This window comes from Pristiophorus japonicus, chromosome 22, assembly GCF_044704955.1.
Source record: "Pristiophorus japonicus isolate sPriJap1 chromosome 22, sPriJap1.hap1, whole genome shotgun sequence".
Lineage (NCBI taxonomy): Eukaryota > Metazoa > Chordata > Chondrichthyes > Pristiophoridae > Pristiophorus > Pristiophorus japonicus.
The window spans coordinates 1,330,425-1,348,795 of NC_091998.1; the positions used below are offsets into that span (position 1 = coordinate 1,330,425).

General features: G+C 48.2%; 1 protein-coding gene and 1 pseudogene across 5 annotated transcripts in view; both read left to right on the plus strand.

Moving 5' to 3' along the window:
- The window catches only part of LOC139234813 (wings apart-like protein homolog), a 156,420-nt gene that overhangs the window by 81,370 nt on the left and 56,679 nt on the right, over nucleotides 1-18,371 (plus strand). For all 5 annotated transcript variants that reach the window (XM_070865512.1, XM_070865510.1, XM_070865509.1 and 2 more), the window contains exons 4-5: nucleotides 1,740-1,858; nucleotides 11,761-11,898. In XM_070865512.1, the coding sequence (XP_070721613.1) occupies nucleotides 1,740-1,858; nucleotides 11,761-11,898 (257 nt within the window). The remainder of the gene's footprint in view (nucleotides 1-1,739; nucleotides 1,859-11,760; nucleotides 11,899-18,371) is intronic.
- LOC139235193 (U2 spliceosomal RNA) lies at nucleotides 9,216-9,453 on the plus strand (annotated as a pseudogene).

Consider the following 18,371-nt stretch of genomic DNA (forward strand, 5'->3'; position numbering starts at 1 on the left):
GCGAGCCTGGTTGTGTGTTTGGGGAAGGGGTATAGCGAGCCTGGTTGTGTGTTTGGGGAAGGGGTATAGCGAGCCTGGTTGTGTGTTTGGGGAAGGGGTATAGCGAGCCTGGTTGTGTGTTTGGGGAAGGGGTATAGCGAGTCTGGTTGTGTGTTTGGGGAAGGGGTATAGCGAGCCTGGTTGTGTGTTTGGGGAAGGGGTATAGCGAGCCTGGTTGTGTGTTTGGGGAAGGGGTATAGCGAGCCTGGTTGTGTGTTTGGGGAAGGGGTATAGCGAGCCAGGTTGTGAGTTTGGGGAAGGGGTATAGCGAGCCTGGTTGTGTGTTTGGGGAAGGGGTATAGCGAGCCTGGTTGTGAGTTTGGGGAAGGGGTATAGCGAGCCTGGTTGTGTGTTTGGGGAAGGGGTATAGCGAGCCTGGTTGTGTGTTTGGGGAAGGGGTATAGCGAGCCTGGTTGTGTGTTTGGGAGAAGGGGTATAGCGAGCCAGGTTGTGTGTTTGGGGAAGGGGTATAGCGAGCCAGGTTGTGTGTTTGGGGAAGGGGTATAGCGAGCCAGGTTGTGTGTTTGGAGAAGGGGTATAGCGAGCCTGGTTGTATGTTTGGGGAAGGAGAAGTATAGCGAGCCTGGTTGTGTGTTTGGGAGAAGGGTATACCGAACCAGGTTGTGTGTTTGGGGAAGGGGTATAGCGAGCCAGGTTGTGTGTTTGGGAGAAGGGGTATACCGAACCAGGTTGTGTGTTTGGGGAAGGGGTATAGCGAGCCAGGTTGTGTGTTTGGGAGAAGGGGTATAGCGAGCCAGGTTGTGTGTTTGGGGAAGGGGTATAGCGAGCCTGGTTGTGTGTTTGGGGAAGGGCAGATCTGGCATGGACTGTGCGAGAGGTGCAGGCTAGTTGACAGTGTGGCAGCGTCTCGCTATCTGGGCAGGACTGTAGAAATTTGTGGGATAGTGTTTCCAACATCTTGGTGCATCATTTCCTTACTTTCCTTGAAAACAGTTAATCAGCATAAGCAAGTGCACAGCCTGTCCAGCACTGGGCAACCTGGCATGTGCCTTGCACGCAATGCTGAGCTTGGCTGTTGAAAACTTTTCAAACTTATTTTCAGCTTCTGTTGTAACTGTGGGGCGTGGAGAGAGAGAGACGCATGGAATAGCTCGTGAAAGTTGCAATTTAACAGTTTTGCACCTGTTGGGAGTTTGCTTTTAGTGCTCTGTGACACACCTTACAATATCACATAAAAGTGAGCAGTTTCAGTAATCAGCCTACATTTAACCTTTTTAAATGGCTGAAATGGACACCAACTTGCTGTTTGTATTGTTACCAAGTGAAGAATTGTTTTATCACAGCCCTTGAGAGGGTTTCCTGTTCGGTGCAGAATATCTCGAACTCAGGACCATAGGAAACCGAGGAGGCCATTCGTTCCGTGCTGGCCTACCTCTGACTATTCCTATCCTGGTGATTCAAGTCTTCACTAAAGCAGCATTTGGTGTCAACCCCCCTTTGAAAACAAAATAAATGACTGGTGCGGAAAGTGAAGGAGTTATTATTACTGCTAATGAGTAACTGCATAACTATATTGAAATGGATATTTGTAATGATCAGTGCCCAAGGTTTGACAGTGCTGGCACCGTACATTACTGTATTTTACCGCATTAGATTGTGGATGAGATTGATACCGCTCGTTGAGTGAGGATTCAGTGTGTTATGCATGTTGACTCCAGCGATTTTTCACTCATTTTCAGATCCGCTGGAATTCGGTGACGAGTCAAATCCCATCTTTTCCGATACTGGTAGAAAACCAATGAACAGACAGGAGAAAGCCAAGGAGAATACAAGGAAAATCTTCCATGGTCCTAAACGGGTAAGAATTGCAGACCACTGATTGGTTGAATGTGCCACAAGATGACCTCCTCCTCCAGGCCCAGTTAGTACCAAGTGCTCATTTACACCAGGAATGTTCAAACTTTGTGTCTCGCTTGGCTGCACAGGTATGTACCATGGAGCCTCGAGGACCTCGTCTAAAGTTAGTCAGTTCCTCTGTATGTATCTGAAGTTATAAGTAATCTGATGCCTTTTCATGTTAAATATTTAAACGCTCGATCTTCTCCAAGGCCAAGGTACGTGTAATGACATTTCACAGCTGGGAGCTACCTGCTGAATGGTGCATGGAGAGCCGATCACGGGGCTCTGTACATCAGCTCTGATAGTACCAGGCAAGCAATGTTACTGTATCGCACATGTCTGCTCCAACCATCAGTGGAAAGATCGTATCCACCACATCGCAAGGATCACGTGAGCTGACTATTCCAGGGCACGAGGTACCAAGGACCTTGCAACGGGACAAGTCCGTATGATTCACAACCCAACGATGACATTCCACCTGGCCTATGGGAAGCCTGCTTCTATTTTTCTAATGCTGTGCCCACTGGCTGTGTTCTTTCACATGCTAGGTCAGAAGAATAGATTGCTACCCTGCCCCATTCTTTCCTGGGTCCACTGCTACTGACCGTGAAATACATGATGAAAACTTACATTGATGGTGGGCTTGTTGTTTGTTGCAGTTTCCTGGTGTTTTTAAATCCTTAATCATTTGTTGCTCATCAATGCCCAGCTGATGGAGCTGGTGACCTCCCCAGAGCCCAGCGCTGCAGCGTAATTGGATCTGTGCTGGAGGAAGGGGGAGGAGCAACGGTTAAGAAGCAACTGGTTGTTGAGACCTTCAGCGATGACCTTTTTGAAATTGGCAACTAGAGGGAATGGCATTGAGGAGCCCGGCTGTTGCTCTAGTGTGTTGATCATGTGAATGAGTTTAACTTCAGACTGCTTCAAACTGTGGCAGATTGAGCTCTGCACTGCCTGAATAAAGGCCAGTGTGGTCCTGCCAACAAACGTTGTGCTGGTATGCAAACAAAAAGCTGCTTGATGCTGTCGGAGTGGATTAGCCTTCATAGTTCCCAAGGCACGCTTTGAACCTTTGTATTCTATACTGTAGTTGGTTTCTGTTTCGATGCAGTAAAACTGGTAATTGTTAAACCTCATCCGCTGGAGAAGGAGCCTTCAGGGTAATGTTCTCGTGTGTTTCCAGCTTTAATCCAGAATTGCTCAATGGGTCCGTACAGTGGGTTTATTGGATTTCCAACATTGTTGGAAAGGTGAGTGCATGTGTTAGTCGAGTGTTTATGGTGTTGGACTAGTTCCCAAGTACGTAAATTCATATCTCACCATTATGAAATTTAATTTAACGCCTGGTAATTTGGGGACCATGAAAGCTTCCAGATTTATTTTTTTAATAAACTGGTTGACTGATGTCCTTCAGGGAGGGAGGAACCAGTCTGGCCTACACGTCTCCAGTCCCACAGCATCCCCAGGACAACTCTGCATGGACAGTAAGTACTGCCTTACCAGTGTCCCTCACAGTGCAAGAACAAATATAAATATATCTCTCCTCCAAGATATAGGGTCAATCCACAGTTGGTTAGATTACACTTTGTGATGAGGGGATGGAATAATACTTGGTGAAACTTGCTGTATGGACTGTGCCAATTTGATTGGGATGCTATAATGTACATGGTGTTTGGAGCCCGATGAATCAAATACCTGGATCATTACTTTATTTCAAAGCACGGGAAATATTACTATGGAGCAGTACTTGGCACTTGAGCAAACTCTATAATCTCCACCTGCAGATAGGAAGGTCGGATTGATCACATGCTGCATTTAGTCACTGCCAACATCCCGTGGAGGGTTTTGAGTTTTGTACTTGACAAAGAGGCAATACATTGATAAGTGTACAAAGTCCATTAGTAAATGGCTCGATAGTTATAGTATTAAATGCTTACTGGGATGCAGGAACATTTTTAAAATTAATTAATGATTGAGTGCCCACAGTTGTGTGTATTTTATGTAAGTGGCTGCTGCTGGAACATTTCCATGCCAAATGTTAAATCTCTCTCGGGCTGCACATAAATAGATTTCTACAAACAGAAATACTGTGGTATGCCTACAAAAATAAGATATTTTAATAGCTTCTCTTCTGGTTATCCTAGTGCCATGGTGTGTAAGTGCACTGCATGCCGTGCACATCAGGCACTTTAAGCTGATTTTTATCCTGACCATTGGATGTACTGGAATATGTGGGTATTCTGAGGCTAATCTGGACAATTGCCCCCCATCAGTCTACTCAATCATCAGCAAAGTGATGGAAGGTGCCGTCGACAGTGCTATCAAGCGACACTTACTCACCAATAACCTGCTCATCGATGCTCAGTTTGGGTTCCGCCAGCACCACTCGGCTCCAGACTCCATTACAGCCTTGGTCCAAACATGGACAAAAGAGCTGAATTCCAGAGGTGAGGTGAGGTGAGAGTGACTGACCTTGACATCAAGGCAGCATTTGACCGAATGTGGCATCAAGGAGCCTGAGTAAAACTGAAGTCAATGGGAATCAGGGGGAAAACTCTCCACTGGCTGGAATCATACCTAGCACAAAGGAAGATGGTTGTGGTGGTTGGAGGTCAATCATCCCAGCCCCAGGACATCGCTGCAAGAGTTCCTCAGGGCAGTGTCCTGGGCCCAACCATCTTCAGCTGCTTCATCAATGACCTTCCCTCCATCATAAGGTCAGACGTGGGGATGTTCGCTGATGACTGCACAGTGTTCAGTTCCATTCACAACTCCTCAGATAATGAAGCAGTCCAGACCTGATGATCAGACTTGGGCTGATGAGTAGCAAGTAATGATCGCGCCACAAGTGCCAGGTAATGACCATCTCCAACAAGCAAGAGTCTAACCACCTCCCCTTGACATTCAATGGCATTCCCATCACCGAATCCCCCACCATCAACATCCTGGGGGTCGCCATTGACCAGAAACTTAACTGGACCAGCCACATAAATACTGTGGCTACAAGAGCAGGTCAGAGGCTGGGTATTCTGCGGCGTGTGTCTCACCTCCTGACTCCCCAAAGACTTTCCACCATCTACAAGGCACAAGTCAGGAGTGTGATGGAATACTCTCCACTTGCCTGGATGAGTGCAGCTCCAACAACACTCAAGAAGCTCGACACCATCCAGGACAAAGCAGCCGTTTGATTGGCTCCCCATCCACCACCTTCAACATTCACTCCCTCCACCACCGGCGCACCGTGGCTGCAGTGTGTACCATCTACAAGATGCACTGCAGCAACTCGCCAAGGCTTCTTCAGCAGCTCCAAAACCCACGACCTCTACCACCTAGAAGGACAAGGGCAGCAGGTGCATGGGAACACCACCTCCACGTTCCCCTCCCAGTCACACACCATCCTGACTTGGAAATATATCGGCCGTTCCTTCATCGTTGTTGGGTCACAATCCTGGAGCTCCCTCCCTAACAGCACTATGGGAGTCACCACACGGACTGCAGCGGTTCAAGAAGGCGGCTCACCACCACCTGCTCAGGCAATTAGGGATGGGCAATAAATGCCGGCCTTGCCATCGACGCCCACATGCCAGGAACAAAGTTTTAAAAATTTGGGCAGGAGGAGAGTGAGCAGCGGGTAATTGGTGAAAGATACAGATTCAGGTGGGGTATAAAAGCATTAGCTGAGAAGCTGACTGGCTTTTAGAAGGGCCCCACTAAGGGGTGTTGAATTGGCAAGTAGCCTAGATCTCCACAGTGAAATTGGATGAGTATCTTGAAGAGTAATACATTCAGTTACACCTGCTGGGACAGCTGGAAGCAGACGAGACTGTCCTATTTATTTTCTGGCTGAGAATGTCAGAGTCCACTTGCAGGGCAAAGAGCCTTACATTGCTCATTGAAGGAAATGATTGAGAAATTTGACCCTATTGAGTACATGTGGCTCAGCAAAATTGTGTGTAAAAGTATAGCCTCTGCCCAAAATATTCACTGGCAGAGTAGTCAGGTACTGTAGTAACTCGCCATGTTATTGCATCATGCTACTGGAGATATTCTTGGTGTGTAAATGTCCTCTTCATCACCGGCAAGATTCAGTCCTGTTCTTTTGATGACATTTTGATAGTTGACCATTTACAGTGAAGTTATTCGTTGAACGACTGTCTATGTTTCACAGTTAATCTAACCTGCTTTGGTGTTAATGCTCAACCTTGGATACGTGAGAATTGTGTTGCAACTTTGGTTAGCCCGATGCCAAGTGTTACTGTTGGTTTGTGTGTGGCCAGAGCTGGAAGAGTTGGCACTGATCAGGCAATGTCATTAAAACACCGTGTCTTGCAAATGATACACAGGGATGCAAAGTTTGTTTCAAGTTTCATCGTATTTTCATGGGAGGGGAAGAGGGCTTTCAGGGAGTGGAGATGCTTGTTAAACATGTATTTTCCTTTGTCTTAACCATAACCGTAAAAATTGGACCATTTGAGAGGAGTTGCAGTCTTGTAATTCCATCCTCGCTGTATCTGTTCTATGTGCTCGTCAGTATATGTGGTGATTGAATGAAGTATCTCTGCAGTGTGTCAGAGAAAGCCGTATAAGTGCAGAGCTCGCTACTTCTGGAGCATGACAAATTTCAATTGGCTATCAGCTGGCAGTTTCCAGTGCGAGAGGCCATTTGGCCCACATCAGTGCTGGCTGTTTGCTTGAACAATTTGAGCTAATCCCACTGCTCTGTTCTCTCCCCGTAGCCCTGTATCGTACTATGCTTTGAATGATTAGATATTGTCAGGATCCAAACCTGACGCACTCACTTGGCAAATGGCCAAATAAATCCCAGGTGCTAAATTTCTCCAACAAACAGCCCTGTCTACCCCTGCAACCTAACCTGGGTTTATTTACTGCCCCTCCCTGTTAAAATAATTCTTCTGAATGTTGGCAGGCATATTGTAGGCCCTGGTGCTCGGTGAAAAGTGAAAGCTAACCAATTCACTTCTGGTCCAAGTTCTTTTTTGGAATTAGTACATAAATTAAAACTGATATGTAAAAATGTCTAAAAAGCAAAGAAATGCAAAACAAAAAGTGAATTCTGTTGTGTAATTGCAAAGTCTCCATGATAAGCTTTCTGTGCTGTAGGTTTGCTCGCAGATAGCTCTGTCCGTCTGCTTGTTCTGTCTCCAGCGGTGTTTGGCTCATTTAATTTGTATCCCCTGTTGAAAGAACAATTTACATTGAGATAATTTGCGTGTAAATCTCTGCTAGTGCTTCACGTGTGTGTAGGGAGGTAATGGTTCTCATTTGTGACCAAAATAGGCCCAATTATGTCTTTGTATGAGTTGACCTAAGGGAATACTGTCTCTAGAAAAGCTGTCAGAATGGTCCGATGCCGGATTGTGATGAGGTTTGGCTGATGTACATTGCTCCATTCTACCAGCAGCCCCTGACAGTGTGACAAATGGACATGGCAGTGCTGGAGCTGTGCCTTGTGACAGGGTGAAACCGGCTGCATTTTCCTGTCAATTACCACTGGTCCCTCAGGCAAACATCTGACCTTGTCACAACAGATGGTGATGGGCTGAAATTTTGGAAACCGAAAACGCAAGCTTGCACGCACCTTGCCATCAGCAAGGTGGCAGTGTGGAGGCCCAGTTTCTGAAAGGCTGAGAGATTCATTCTGCAGCACTATGGCTGTGCAGAAATTCGCCTTATTAGCAGACAACAGTGCTCATCCAAAATATTATTGCAGTAACACACATTCCACAATAGACCCAGCTAAATATCTGCTAACTTACATCAAGACTCTGCAGAGCTTGGGCCAGCAAAGGAATGCTAGCCTCTTCAAGCTATACTTTGTCTAAAGTTCAATTAATGACCAGAGTGCTTAACATAAAATGACTGATTTTGAAATGCTGTTCTTGTGACTGTAAATGTGGCAGATATTTAGTACACACGATCTTCCCACACAGCAATGAGGTGAATGGCCAATTAATCTTATTGTTAGTGGTTCATAGAATCATAGAAACTTACAGCACAGAAGGAGGCCATTCAGCCCTTCGTCCCTGTTTCCAGTGGCAGAAGGGCCGTTTAACCAGAGGCAAAGATTAACGGTAATTGGCAAACGAACCAGGGGTGACATGAAACCTTTTTTACACCGCGAGTTGTTGTGATCGGGAGTGCCTGCCTGCCTGCGGGTGGGGGAAGCAGATTCAATAGTAACTTTCAAAAGAGAATTGGATACGTACTTGAAGGGACGATATTTACAGGGCTATAGGGAAGTGGGATTAATTGGATGACTCTTTCAAAGAGCTGGAACAGGCATGATGGGCCGAATCCTGTGCTGTATCATTCTATGAATTCCATCAGTTTTTTGGGATCACATTCTATGATTCCATCTGTGTTTCTGAAAATGGAGAAGCAGTGGCCTTTGTTGTTGGAGTAATGTTCCAACAGATCAGCAAATTCAGATTGGAATCCTTGATTGTAACTAATGGCACATTAATAAGCAGGTCATGTCAGTCTTAAACCAATTTATTTCCTCAAAGACATTTCAGATTTTGCTTGTAGACAATCTGGTCAAATTACTGCATGCAGATTACACGGAGCCACACAAAGGATGAGTCTGGTCCTAAACCTATGCAAAATATGAGCAAGTGTAGAGCTGATTCTGGAGATTCATGCAATGCATTCAATCTTTGAAGGTGACAGGACAGTTCAGAAGACTGTTGGAATAGCACACAGGAGCCTGGGCTTTATAAATAGGCGCTTAGAGTACAAAAACAAGGAAGTTATGCCAAACCTTTATAAATCACTGGTTAGGTCTCAGCCTGGAGTATTGTGTCCATTCTTGGGCACTGTACTTTAGGGAAGATGTCAAGGCCTTGGAGAGGGTGCAGGGAAGGTTTACTAGAAAGGTACTGGGGATGAGGGACTTTATTTATGTGGAGAAGCTGGGATTGTTCTCCAAGCAGAGAAGGTTAAGGGGAGATTTAATAAAGATGTTTAAATTTGTATGAAGTTTTGGTATAGGGAGAAACTGTTTCTACTGGCAGGAGGGTCGGTAACCAGAGGACACAGATTTAAGATAATTGTCACAAAATCTCGGCAGGGGGCGGGGGTTACGCAGCGAGTTGTTGTGGTCGGGAACGCGCTGCCTGAAAGGGCATTGGGAGCAGGTTCAATAGTAACTTTCAAACAGGAATTGGATAAATAGTTGAAGGGGAGACATTTACAGGTATATGGGGGAAAGAGCAGGCGGTGTGGAACTAATTGGATCGCTCTTCCAAAGAAGCCGGCACAGGCATGATATGCGCCTCTGTCGTATAATTCTGTAATTAGATTCTCGGCCTTTTGGCTAAGATCATGCGTAACTGACCTGACAGGGGAGTAACCATGACCCCAACGTGGTTCTCCCTGGATCAGGAAGGTGATTCTCCTATGCTTTTTGGAAATAGGAGGTGGGTGGGGTGGCTTGACCCATCCACGTCCACGGAGGTGTGTGGGGGGCCTGACCCATCCACCTCCATGGCACGAACCTGGTATTGCAGTACTTCCAGGAACGGTGCAGTGGCTCTAGGCCTTTTGGCTAAGAGCATTGGCGCAGAGTGATCCTTGATGTGTGCAAGGTGACCTCTGGCGTTTGTGATTTGACAAAGAATTGGAAAGATTGGCAACGAATAATAAAAAAAATAATAATTCTGTAATTAGATTCAAAATATTCAGCGGCCATTTAATACTTGGTTAAAAGCTATATTTTGGGGTGTGGGGAATGATGGTAGTTTTTTTTTATAGGCCTTTCAGCCTCTCGAGCCTGTTCCGCCATTTAATTAGATCACGGCTCATCTGTATCCTAACTCCATTTGACGGCCTTGTATCCACATCCCTTAATACCCTTGCCTAACAATCTATCGATGGTACTTTTAAAATGTTCAATTGGCCTCTCCAGCCTCAAGAGCTTTTTGGGAGAGAGTCGCAGATTCCCACTGCCCTTTTTGTGAAGAAGTGCTTCCTGACATCACCCAGAACGGCCTGGCTCTCATTTTAATGTTACGCCTCTTTGTTCTGGAGCCACCCACCCCCACCAGAGGAAATAGTTTCTCTATCTACCCTATCAAATCCTTTAATCGTCTTAAACAACTCAATCAGATCATCTCTTAATCTTCTATACCCGACGGAATACAAGCGCAGTCTGTCTTCATAACTTAACCCTTTGAGCCCTGGGATTCTGGTGAACGAGCGCTGCTCCCTCTCCTCCCCGTGATGTGGTGCCCAGAGCTGAACAAAGTACTCCTGATGGGGTATATAGCTTTATATAACTAACATTGCTTCCAGCTCCCTTGAGATGAAGGCTAACAGTCCATTAGTCTTTTAAATTATTTTTGTACCTGTTCACTAGTTAGTGATTTCTGTACATTGACCCCTAAATATCTCGGCTCATCCACAGTCCCGAGCATCTCCGTATTTAGAAAATATTCTGATCTGTTTTTCTTGGGTCCAAAGTGGATGACCTCACACTTCCCACATTGAACTCCATCAGTCACAATCTATCAATGTCCCTTTGTAACTTGAATATAAAAGTGTCAGTGAGACTTGCAGTGCTGCATTACAAACCTGTAAACTTGCAAAGTAACCAGTGTCGTCACAGCTTTGCTGCAGTCACTTATTCCTGACTGCGTAGCTGTCACAACTGTTGCCGCAATGTCCTTGTATGGAAATTTGCTGTCCCCGGGCTTTTGTTGTCATAGATTTGAGAAATGAGCTTCATTTATTCCTGAGCCCATTGCCCCTTGAACTGTGATTGAACTTCCTGTAGTTTCAGGGCAGTAGTTTAGGGCTCGCTGACCTACATTGGCTCCCGGTTAACCAATGTCTCCATTTTAAAATTCTCATCCTTGTTTTCATATCCCTTCACATCTTCGCCCCTTCCTATCTCTGTAACCTCCTCCAGCCCCTCAGCCCTCAGATAGCTGCGCTCCTCTAATTCTGGCAAATTGACCATCTCCAGTTTTAATCGCTGAACCATTGCTGGCTGTGCCTTCTGTTGCCTAGGCCCTAAGTTCTAGAATTCCCTCCCTAAACCTCTCCGCCTCTCTATCTCTTTCTCGAAGAAGCTCCTTAAAACCTACCTCTTTGACCAAACCTTTGGTCATCTGCCCTAATTTCTCCTTGTATGACTTGGTGTCAATTTTTTTGTTTTATAACGCTCCTGTGAAGCGCCTTTGGACGTTTTACTATGTTAAAGGCACTATATAAATACAAGCTGTTTGAGAGATGAAGCTTGTTCAGGTACCAGAGGTGATATTACTGATATAGAATTCAGGTGGGGTCAGTTGCAGTGCATTGTGAGCAGCTTCTGGCTGGTCGTGTTGGTGGAAACACACCAGGCTCTTGCTGAAGTTTTGAGATGTGAAATACTGTGCGAGGTCCCTTTGAATGCACACACATACAGAAAATATCCCTCACAGTGCGAAGCCCCAATTACGACAAAGTCCCAACGAGTGGATTTACAACCGGAGAACATGTATTCAATGGGGACTCTTCAAATGCAAATGGCCCTTTACTTGGCACAAAGCGTGAAATTTCTGCACAAGGGAACTACCTAAATGGATTCAGCTGCTGCGCACATAGCCACTCTGTTCCCCAAATAGTGCCCGTTGTAGAACTCTGCACACATTCCTTTTTACTGAATTTATTTTGAGCCAGGGAGTTGGGGCACTCAAGTTGAAGTTGTTACATGTTTTGGGACTCAAGTGGCATCGAAGTGACTGGGAATAAGCCAGTAGGTGGATGCTTCTTGCTGTGATTCAGGCTAGCCTGATCTGATGTATAATTAAAATCCAAAGCCATCTTTCTAATGCTATGTTTTTGTGTCTTGTGCAGTCTCCTACTAAAGCTGTGTATAATGCCAGACACTGGAATCAGCCTGAGCCAGAGGAGCAACCTCCAACACTGTCGCTATCTCTCAATGCACCGGGTGCAGCAAGCAAACAGCCCGTGCCGCAGTCTCAGGCAGCACCGGTGAGTACCAATACTAACCCTTCAATGTCCAGTAACAGGGCACAAGTACCCGCCTGTAAGTCAAACGGCACAGTTGATATCAGAGCTGACTGTAGTATCCCTGCACCTTACTACAAACTCTCACGGGGCATGGATATATCGGACACGGTCACTCTGTGACCTTCACCTTTATTGCCGGGACCAAGGAGTGTGGACCCTGGGTGGGACCTTCCCTTTTATACCTGGAAACCCAGGTGAGGAGTGTCTCCCGCAAGTTCACCCCCTGTGGTCAGGGTGTGTATTTCTAGGTTCAGGTACAGTGTACATGAGTTACAGTTACATGACTGTCATTGCAAGATGGTGAAATACATGACATCACCTCCCCCTTAAGTCTTTTTGTTTCAGAGGTTAAGTCTATCGGGTGGTCGGCGCTCTCTCGTGGAGCGCCGCAGTTGTGGCTCTGGTGACTGAGCCTCAGCACGTGTCTCTGTCACTTGAGGTGATTCCGGCCTGTCCGGGCTGGCCGCAAGGACTGTACATGCTGAGGGCTGTCTTTGTTGCTCATCCGCTGGCAGTGGTGTGGGTGACATCTCATGCTCTTCAGGTTCCTCCGTGTCTATGCTGAACCTTTTCTTTACTTGGTCCAAGTGTTTGCGGCATATCTGCCCATTGTTTAGTCGGACCACCATGACTCTCTTTCCTTCTTTGCCAATTACTGTGCCCTCAAGCCACTTGGGTCCCAAAGCATGGTTAAGAACAAATACCGGGTCATCTATTTCTATACATCTCCCCCTTGCGTTTCGATCATGGAGCTCAGTTTGGAACTGGCGCTTGCCCTCAACAATGTCTGCCAGGGCTGGGTGAATGAGGGATAGCCGCGTCTTGAGTGTGCGTTTCATGAGGAGTTCCGCTGGTGGGACTCCCGTGAGCGAGTGCAGGTGGGACCTGTAGGCCAGCAGGAGGTGCGATAGGCGGTACTGAAGGGAGGGTCCTTGGATTCGTAGCATGCCCTGTTTTATGACTTGGACCGCCTGCTCCGCCTGGCCATTGGAAGCCGGCTTGAATGGCGCTGTCCGGACGTGCTTGATACCATTGATACTCCTGGAATTCATGGCTGGTGAAACACGGGCCATTGTCGCTGACCAGGATGTCCGGCGAGCCATGGGTTGCGAAAACCGTACACAGACTCCACGGTGATGGATGTCGTGCACGAGTTCAATATGATGCACTCGATCCACTTCGAGTATGTATCGACAACGATCAGGAACATTTTCCCCATGAACGGGCCCGCATAGTCTACGTGAATACGTGACCATGGTCTGATGGGCCAGGGCCACGGGCTGAGTGGGGCCTCCCTGGGGGCATTGCCCAGCTGGGCACACGTCGTGCACCTGCGAACCCAGTGTTCCAGGTCTGAGTCAATCCCTGGCCACCATACATGTGACTGGGCAATGGCCTTCATTAACACGATGACAGGGTGCTCGCTGTGGAGTTCCCTGATGAACGCTTCCCTTCCTTTCTGGGGCATGACTACCCGGCTGCCCCATAGCAGGCAGTCGGCTTGGATGGAGAGCTCACCCATCCGTCTCTGAAATGGCTTGACTTACTCGGGGCACGCCCTGTGTGTGGGCACCCAATCCCCAGTCAGGACACATTTCTTTATCATGGATAGGAGGGGATCTCTGTTGGTCCAGAGTTTGATCTGGCGGGCTGTGATGGGGGAGCCCGCAATGTCAAAAGCCTCAACGGCCATGACCATCTCAGCGCTTTGCTCCGACGCCCCCTCAGTGGTGGCCAATGGGAGCCTGCTGAGCGCGTCAGCGCAATTTTCGGTGCCTGGCCGGTGCCGTATGGTGTAGTCATACGCAGCCAGCGTGAGGGCCCAGCGCTGTATGCGAGCTGACGCATTGGCGTTGACAGCCTTGCTGTCGGACAACAGGGATGTTAACGGCTTGTGGTCCGTCTCTAGCTGGAACTGTCTACCAAAAAGGTACTGGTGCATCTTTTTCACACCGTACACACACGCGAGTGCCTCCTTCTCGACCATGCTGTATCCACGCTCTGCCTGGGAGAGCGACCTGGAGGCGTAAGCCACCGGTTGGAGTCGGCCGTCATCGTTACCCTGCAACACACACCCAACCCCGTCGGATGACGCGTCGCATGTTAAAACCAGATTTTTACAGGCGTCATACAAAGTCAACAGTTTGTTGGAACACAGCAGGTTCCTCGCCTTATTGTAAGCCCGTTCTTGACATTCCCCCCAAAACCATTCACAACCTTCACGGAGGAGCATGTGTAACGGCTCCAACCATGTGCTTAAGTTCAGCAGAGAGTTCCCAAAATAGTTCAAAAGTTCCAGGAATGATCATAGCTTCGATGTGTTGCTGGGCCTGGGCGCCCGGCAGATCGCCTCCGTTTTTGATTCAGTGGGCCGGATCCCGTCTGCGGCAACCCTCCTGCCCAAAAACTCAACCTCTGGGGCCAAAAACACACACTTGGCCTTTTTCAGCCGCAAGCCCACCCGATCCAATCGACATAACACCTCCTCCAGGTTGTGGAGGTGTTCCTCAGTGTCTCGACCCATTATTAGGATGTCGTCTTGGAATACGATCGTTCCAGGAATGGATTTGAGCAAGCTTTCCATGTTTCTCTGAAAGATAGCTGCTGCCGAACGAATGCCAAACGGACACCTGTTGTAGACAAATAATCCCTTGTGTGTCGTGATGGTGGTCAATAGCTTGGATTATTCAGCCAGTTCCTGTGTCATGTAGGCCGAAGTGAGGTCCAACTTCGTGAACAGCTTGCCACCTGCCAGCGTGGCAAAAAGGTCCTCCGCTCTCGGGAGCGGGTATTGGTCTTGCAGCAACACTCGGTTGATGGTGGCTTTGTAGTCGCCACAGATCCTGACCGAGCCGTCTGCTTTGAGGACGGGAACGATGGGACTTGCCCAGTCACTGAATTCAACGGCCGAAATTATGCCCTCTCTGAGCAGCCTGTCCAGTTCACTTTCAATTTTCTCACGCATCACATACGGCACCGCTCTGGCTTTGTGGTGCACTGGTCTGGCGTCTGGAGTGATGCGTTTCACTACTTTAGTGCCCTTGAACGTTCTGACACCAGGGTGAAACAGTGACCCGAATTTTTGCAATACCTGTGAGCATGAACTTCGCTCCACGGATGAAATGGCGTGCACATTCCCCCATTTCCAATTCATCTCAGCTAGCCAACTCCTCCCCAAAAGCGCGGAGCCATTTCCCGGAACGACCCAGAGTGGCAGCCGGTTCTGTGATCCATTATGTGTTACCACCAGGTTTGCACTGCCCAGCACTGGGACGATCTCTTTGGTGTACGTCCGTAGCTGCGTCTCAATGCGTTCCAGTTTGGGCCTGCTAGCTCTGTGTGACCATAGTCTCTCAAATTGTTGGGCGCTCATGAGGGACTGGCTAGCTCCCGTATCCAGCTCCATGTGCACCGGGATGCCATTCAGTAAGACTTTCATCATCATGGGTGGCGTTTTAGTGTATGAGCTGTGGACGTCAGCCACGTGTACCCGCTGAACTTCAGCATCCATGGCTTTACCCCAGGCCTCATCCTGCATTGCAAACCCCTCGTCTGGTTCCTCTGTCTCGCAGATTAGCCTCGCTACTGCCTTTTTGCACATCCTGGCCAAGTGTCCACTGACATTACAAATCCTTCAGGTATATTGCTGGAACCTGCAGCTTTTCGCAGTGTGTCTACCCCCGCACCTCCAGCATGAGCTGAGATTGAGATTGCTGTTAACAAAAGGACTATTACCAGGCATTCCTCTCTGATTGCCCATTTGGCTGTTTCTCAGCACTCTGATGGTGGGTGTTAATGGTTCCGTCGTGGGACGCATTGTTCCTCGAGATGGCGTGAATTGCCGATCCCCTTTCCATTGTCCTTGTTGCAGGCCCACCCTAGAGCCTGTTGCTGCCTGGGCGGTTTCGAAATGCCCTTGCCTGCCTGCGGGGTCCCGAGCCGCGTTCACCACGTTAACTCCCTGGTCCGTCGCCACGTTTGGACCAGAGCTGCCGCGTAAATTAGCTTGGTCTCCCCTTCCCCTGCCATAAAGGTCTGAGCTATCAACTTCTAAAGTCAAGTCCTTAGTCTTTGAGCTTCCTGAAAATGCCGGCATGATTAACGCCCTTGATGGAAAAAGTCCCTTAACATCTCCCCCCTGCAGGCATCGGAGAACTTAGAGATTGGCCAAGCGCCGCAGTTCCGCCACGAAATCCGAGACGTTTTGTCCCTCCCGATGCCGGTGAGAGTAGAACCGGTGCCGGGCCATGTGTACGCTACTCACCAGCTTGAGATGCTCACTGATCAGCTGGCTGAGCTCTTCAAAAGACTTGTCCGCCGGCTTTTGGGGTGCGAGCAGGTCGGTCTTCAGCGCATACGTCTGTGGACCACAGCTGGTCAGTAGATGCGCCCTTCGCTTGTCAGCCGCTGTCTCTTCCAGCCAGTCCTTTGTGACAAAGCTCTGCTGGAGTCTTTCCACAAAGTCGTTCCGGTCCTCACCCACACAGTAACGTTCCCCTGTGCCACCGGTGGCCATCCTCGTGGTTCGGCGATTCCCATTTCTCGTCGCCAAATGTTGTATCCCTGCACCTTACTACAAACTCACACGAGGCATAGATATATCAGACACGGTCATTCTGTGACCTTCACCTTTATTGCTGGGACCAAGGAGTGTGGACCCTGGGTGAGACCTCCCCTTTTATACCTGGAAACCCAGGTGAGGAGTGTCTCCTGCAAGTTCACCCCCTGTGGTCAGGGTGTGCATTTCTAGGGTACAGGTACAGTGTACATGAGTTACAGTTACATGACTATGTCATAGCAAGGTAGTTAAATACATGACACTGACCTTCATTGCTCATTTTCGTTTTACCATTATCACCATCGCCAAGCTTCACCCCTAGCTTGTATACACAGCACGGAAACACGCCATTCGGCCCAACCAGTCTGTGCTGCCCTATAACCTCAACAAATTTACCCGCCCTCTTTCCATTTCCTTTCATCGGCCTCTCCAACCTAATCGAAATGTTGACACAGTTTCTGCCTCCTCTACTAACTCTGGGAGTGAATTCTACAACTGTGTAAAGACATTGCTCCTGCCCTCTGTTCTAAGCTTCTTGTATCTCTGGCCCCTCATTCGTGACCTTCATCATCATAGCGGGTCCCTTGTATTGAGGATGACTTGCTTCCACACCAAGAAGGGATGAGTTCCCAGGTGTTTCAATGAAGGACCCAATATTCCAGATCCCGAACTACATCCTGAAGGGTGGAAGATGCCCCCCAGCCCCGTGCACCCCGCCCCCCCTTGCACCCCGCCCCCCCTTGCACCCCGCCCCCCTTGCACCCCGCCGCCCCCTTGCACCCCGCCCCCCCCCCCCTCTGCACTGTGTGAGCTCGAGCTCTCTCAGCAACCTTGTTATACACCTTCCAGACATAAACCAGTTTCAGCTGATCCAGCAGTCCCCAAGTACACAATATCTGATTAACACCCGGCCTGTGACCTACTTACAGCTCACTGACGGTTAGCTGCCACCTCAGTTGCTGCGACACAACTTTAAATCTAAGCTTAAATTTCAGCTTGATCATCTGCCTGTCCTGTCCCTACAAATCAGTCCCATTCCCAGCCAGATATTTATTCGGCTACTTTTTAAAAAGGGTAACGGTTTTGGCTTCTTCAGCTCTACTGGAAATCAGTTCCACGTTGTGTCTGTGTTGCAGGGAGGGAAAGTTACTCGACTCCTGTTTCCCTTGAGGCTCATTAATTTTGAAACCTGTGTCCTTGACTCTTGCATTCAGCTTAACGCCGACAGTCTGCTTATATCTGTATCGCCGGCTTGGCCCCGCCCCTCGGTTCGGCTCGGCCCCGCCCCTGGCCCCGCCCCTCGCGGCCGCCCTCGGCAGTGAGCTGTCACACTCCACAATTGATTTTTCTCTTGAATTGCCAGAAATTATAAACCAATAATTTTTTTTCAAATGATCGAGTGGACTGTAATTGCACACACTGTCTCTTGCCTCCCCTGAACGGCCGTTTATTGCTGAGAGCTGCTGGCTAGATACTGTACAACTGTTCAATATCTCTCAAATAACCGGGCCAGTCACGTTTGCAAATTAACCAGGTAAAAAAAAATTTTAAACACACCATCTGCTTCTAGATACATTCACCTGGTTGGAGATTATCATATGTTGGGTATCTCAAACCATACCATGAATCGAACAGTAATGCAGTACGAATCTGGAACCAACTATTGTAAAATAGTGCAAATGGTAGCAAGTTCACTACTGGTGATTGCACCAGCATTCGTGGCAGATAATTGTGTATTCAGGCAAGGGAACATGGTGCTCAAAGCAGGAAGCATATTGTTATCAATCCATATATAATATAATCCTCCAGGGTTTGAATGATTTAAGGCAGGGAAAGAGAGGTGATGCCCAAATCCAGGGCAAGATGCTACAACAAC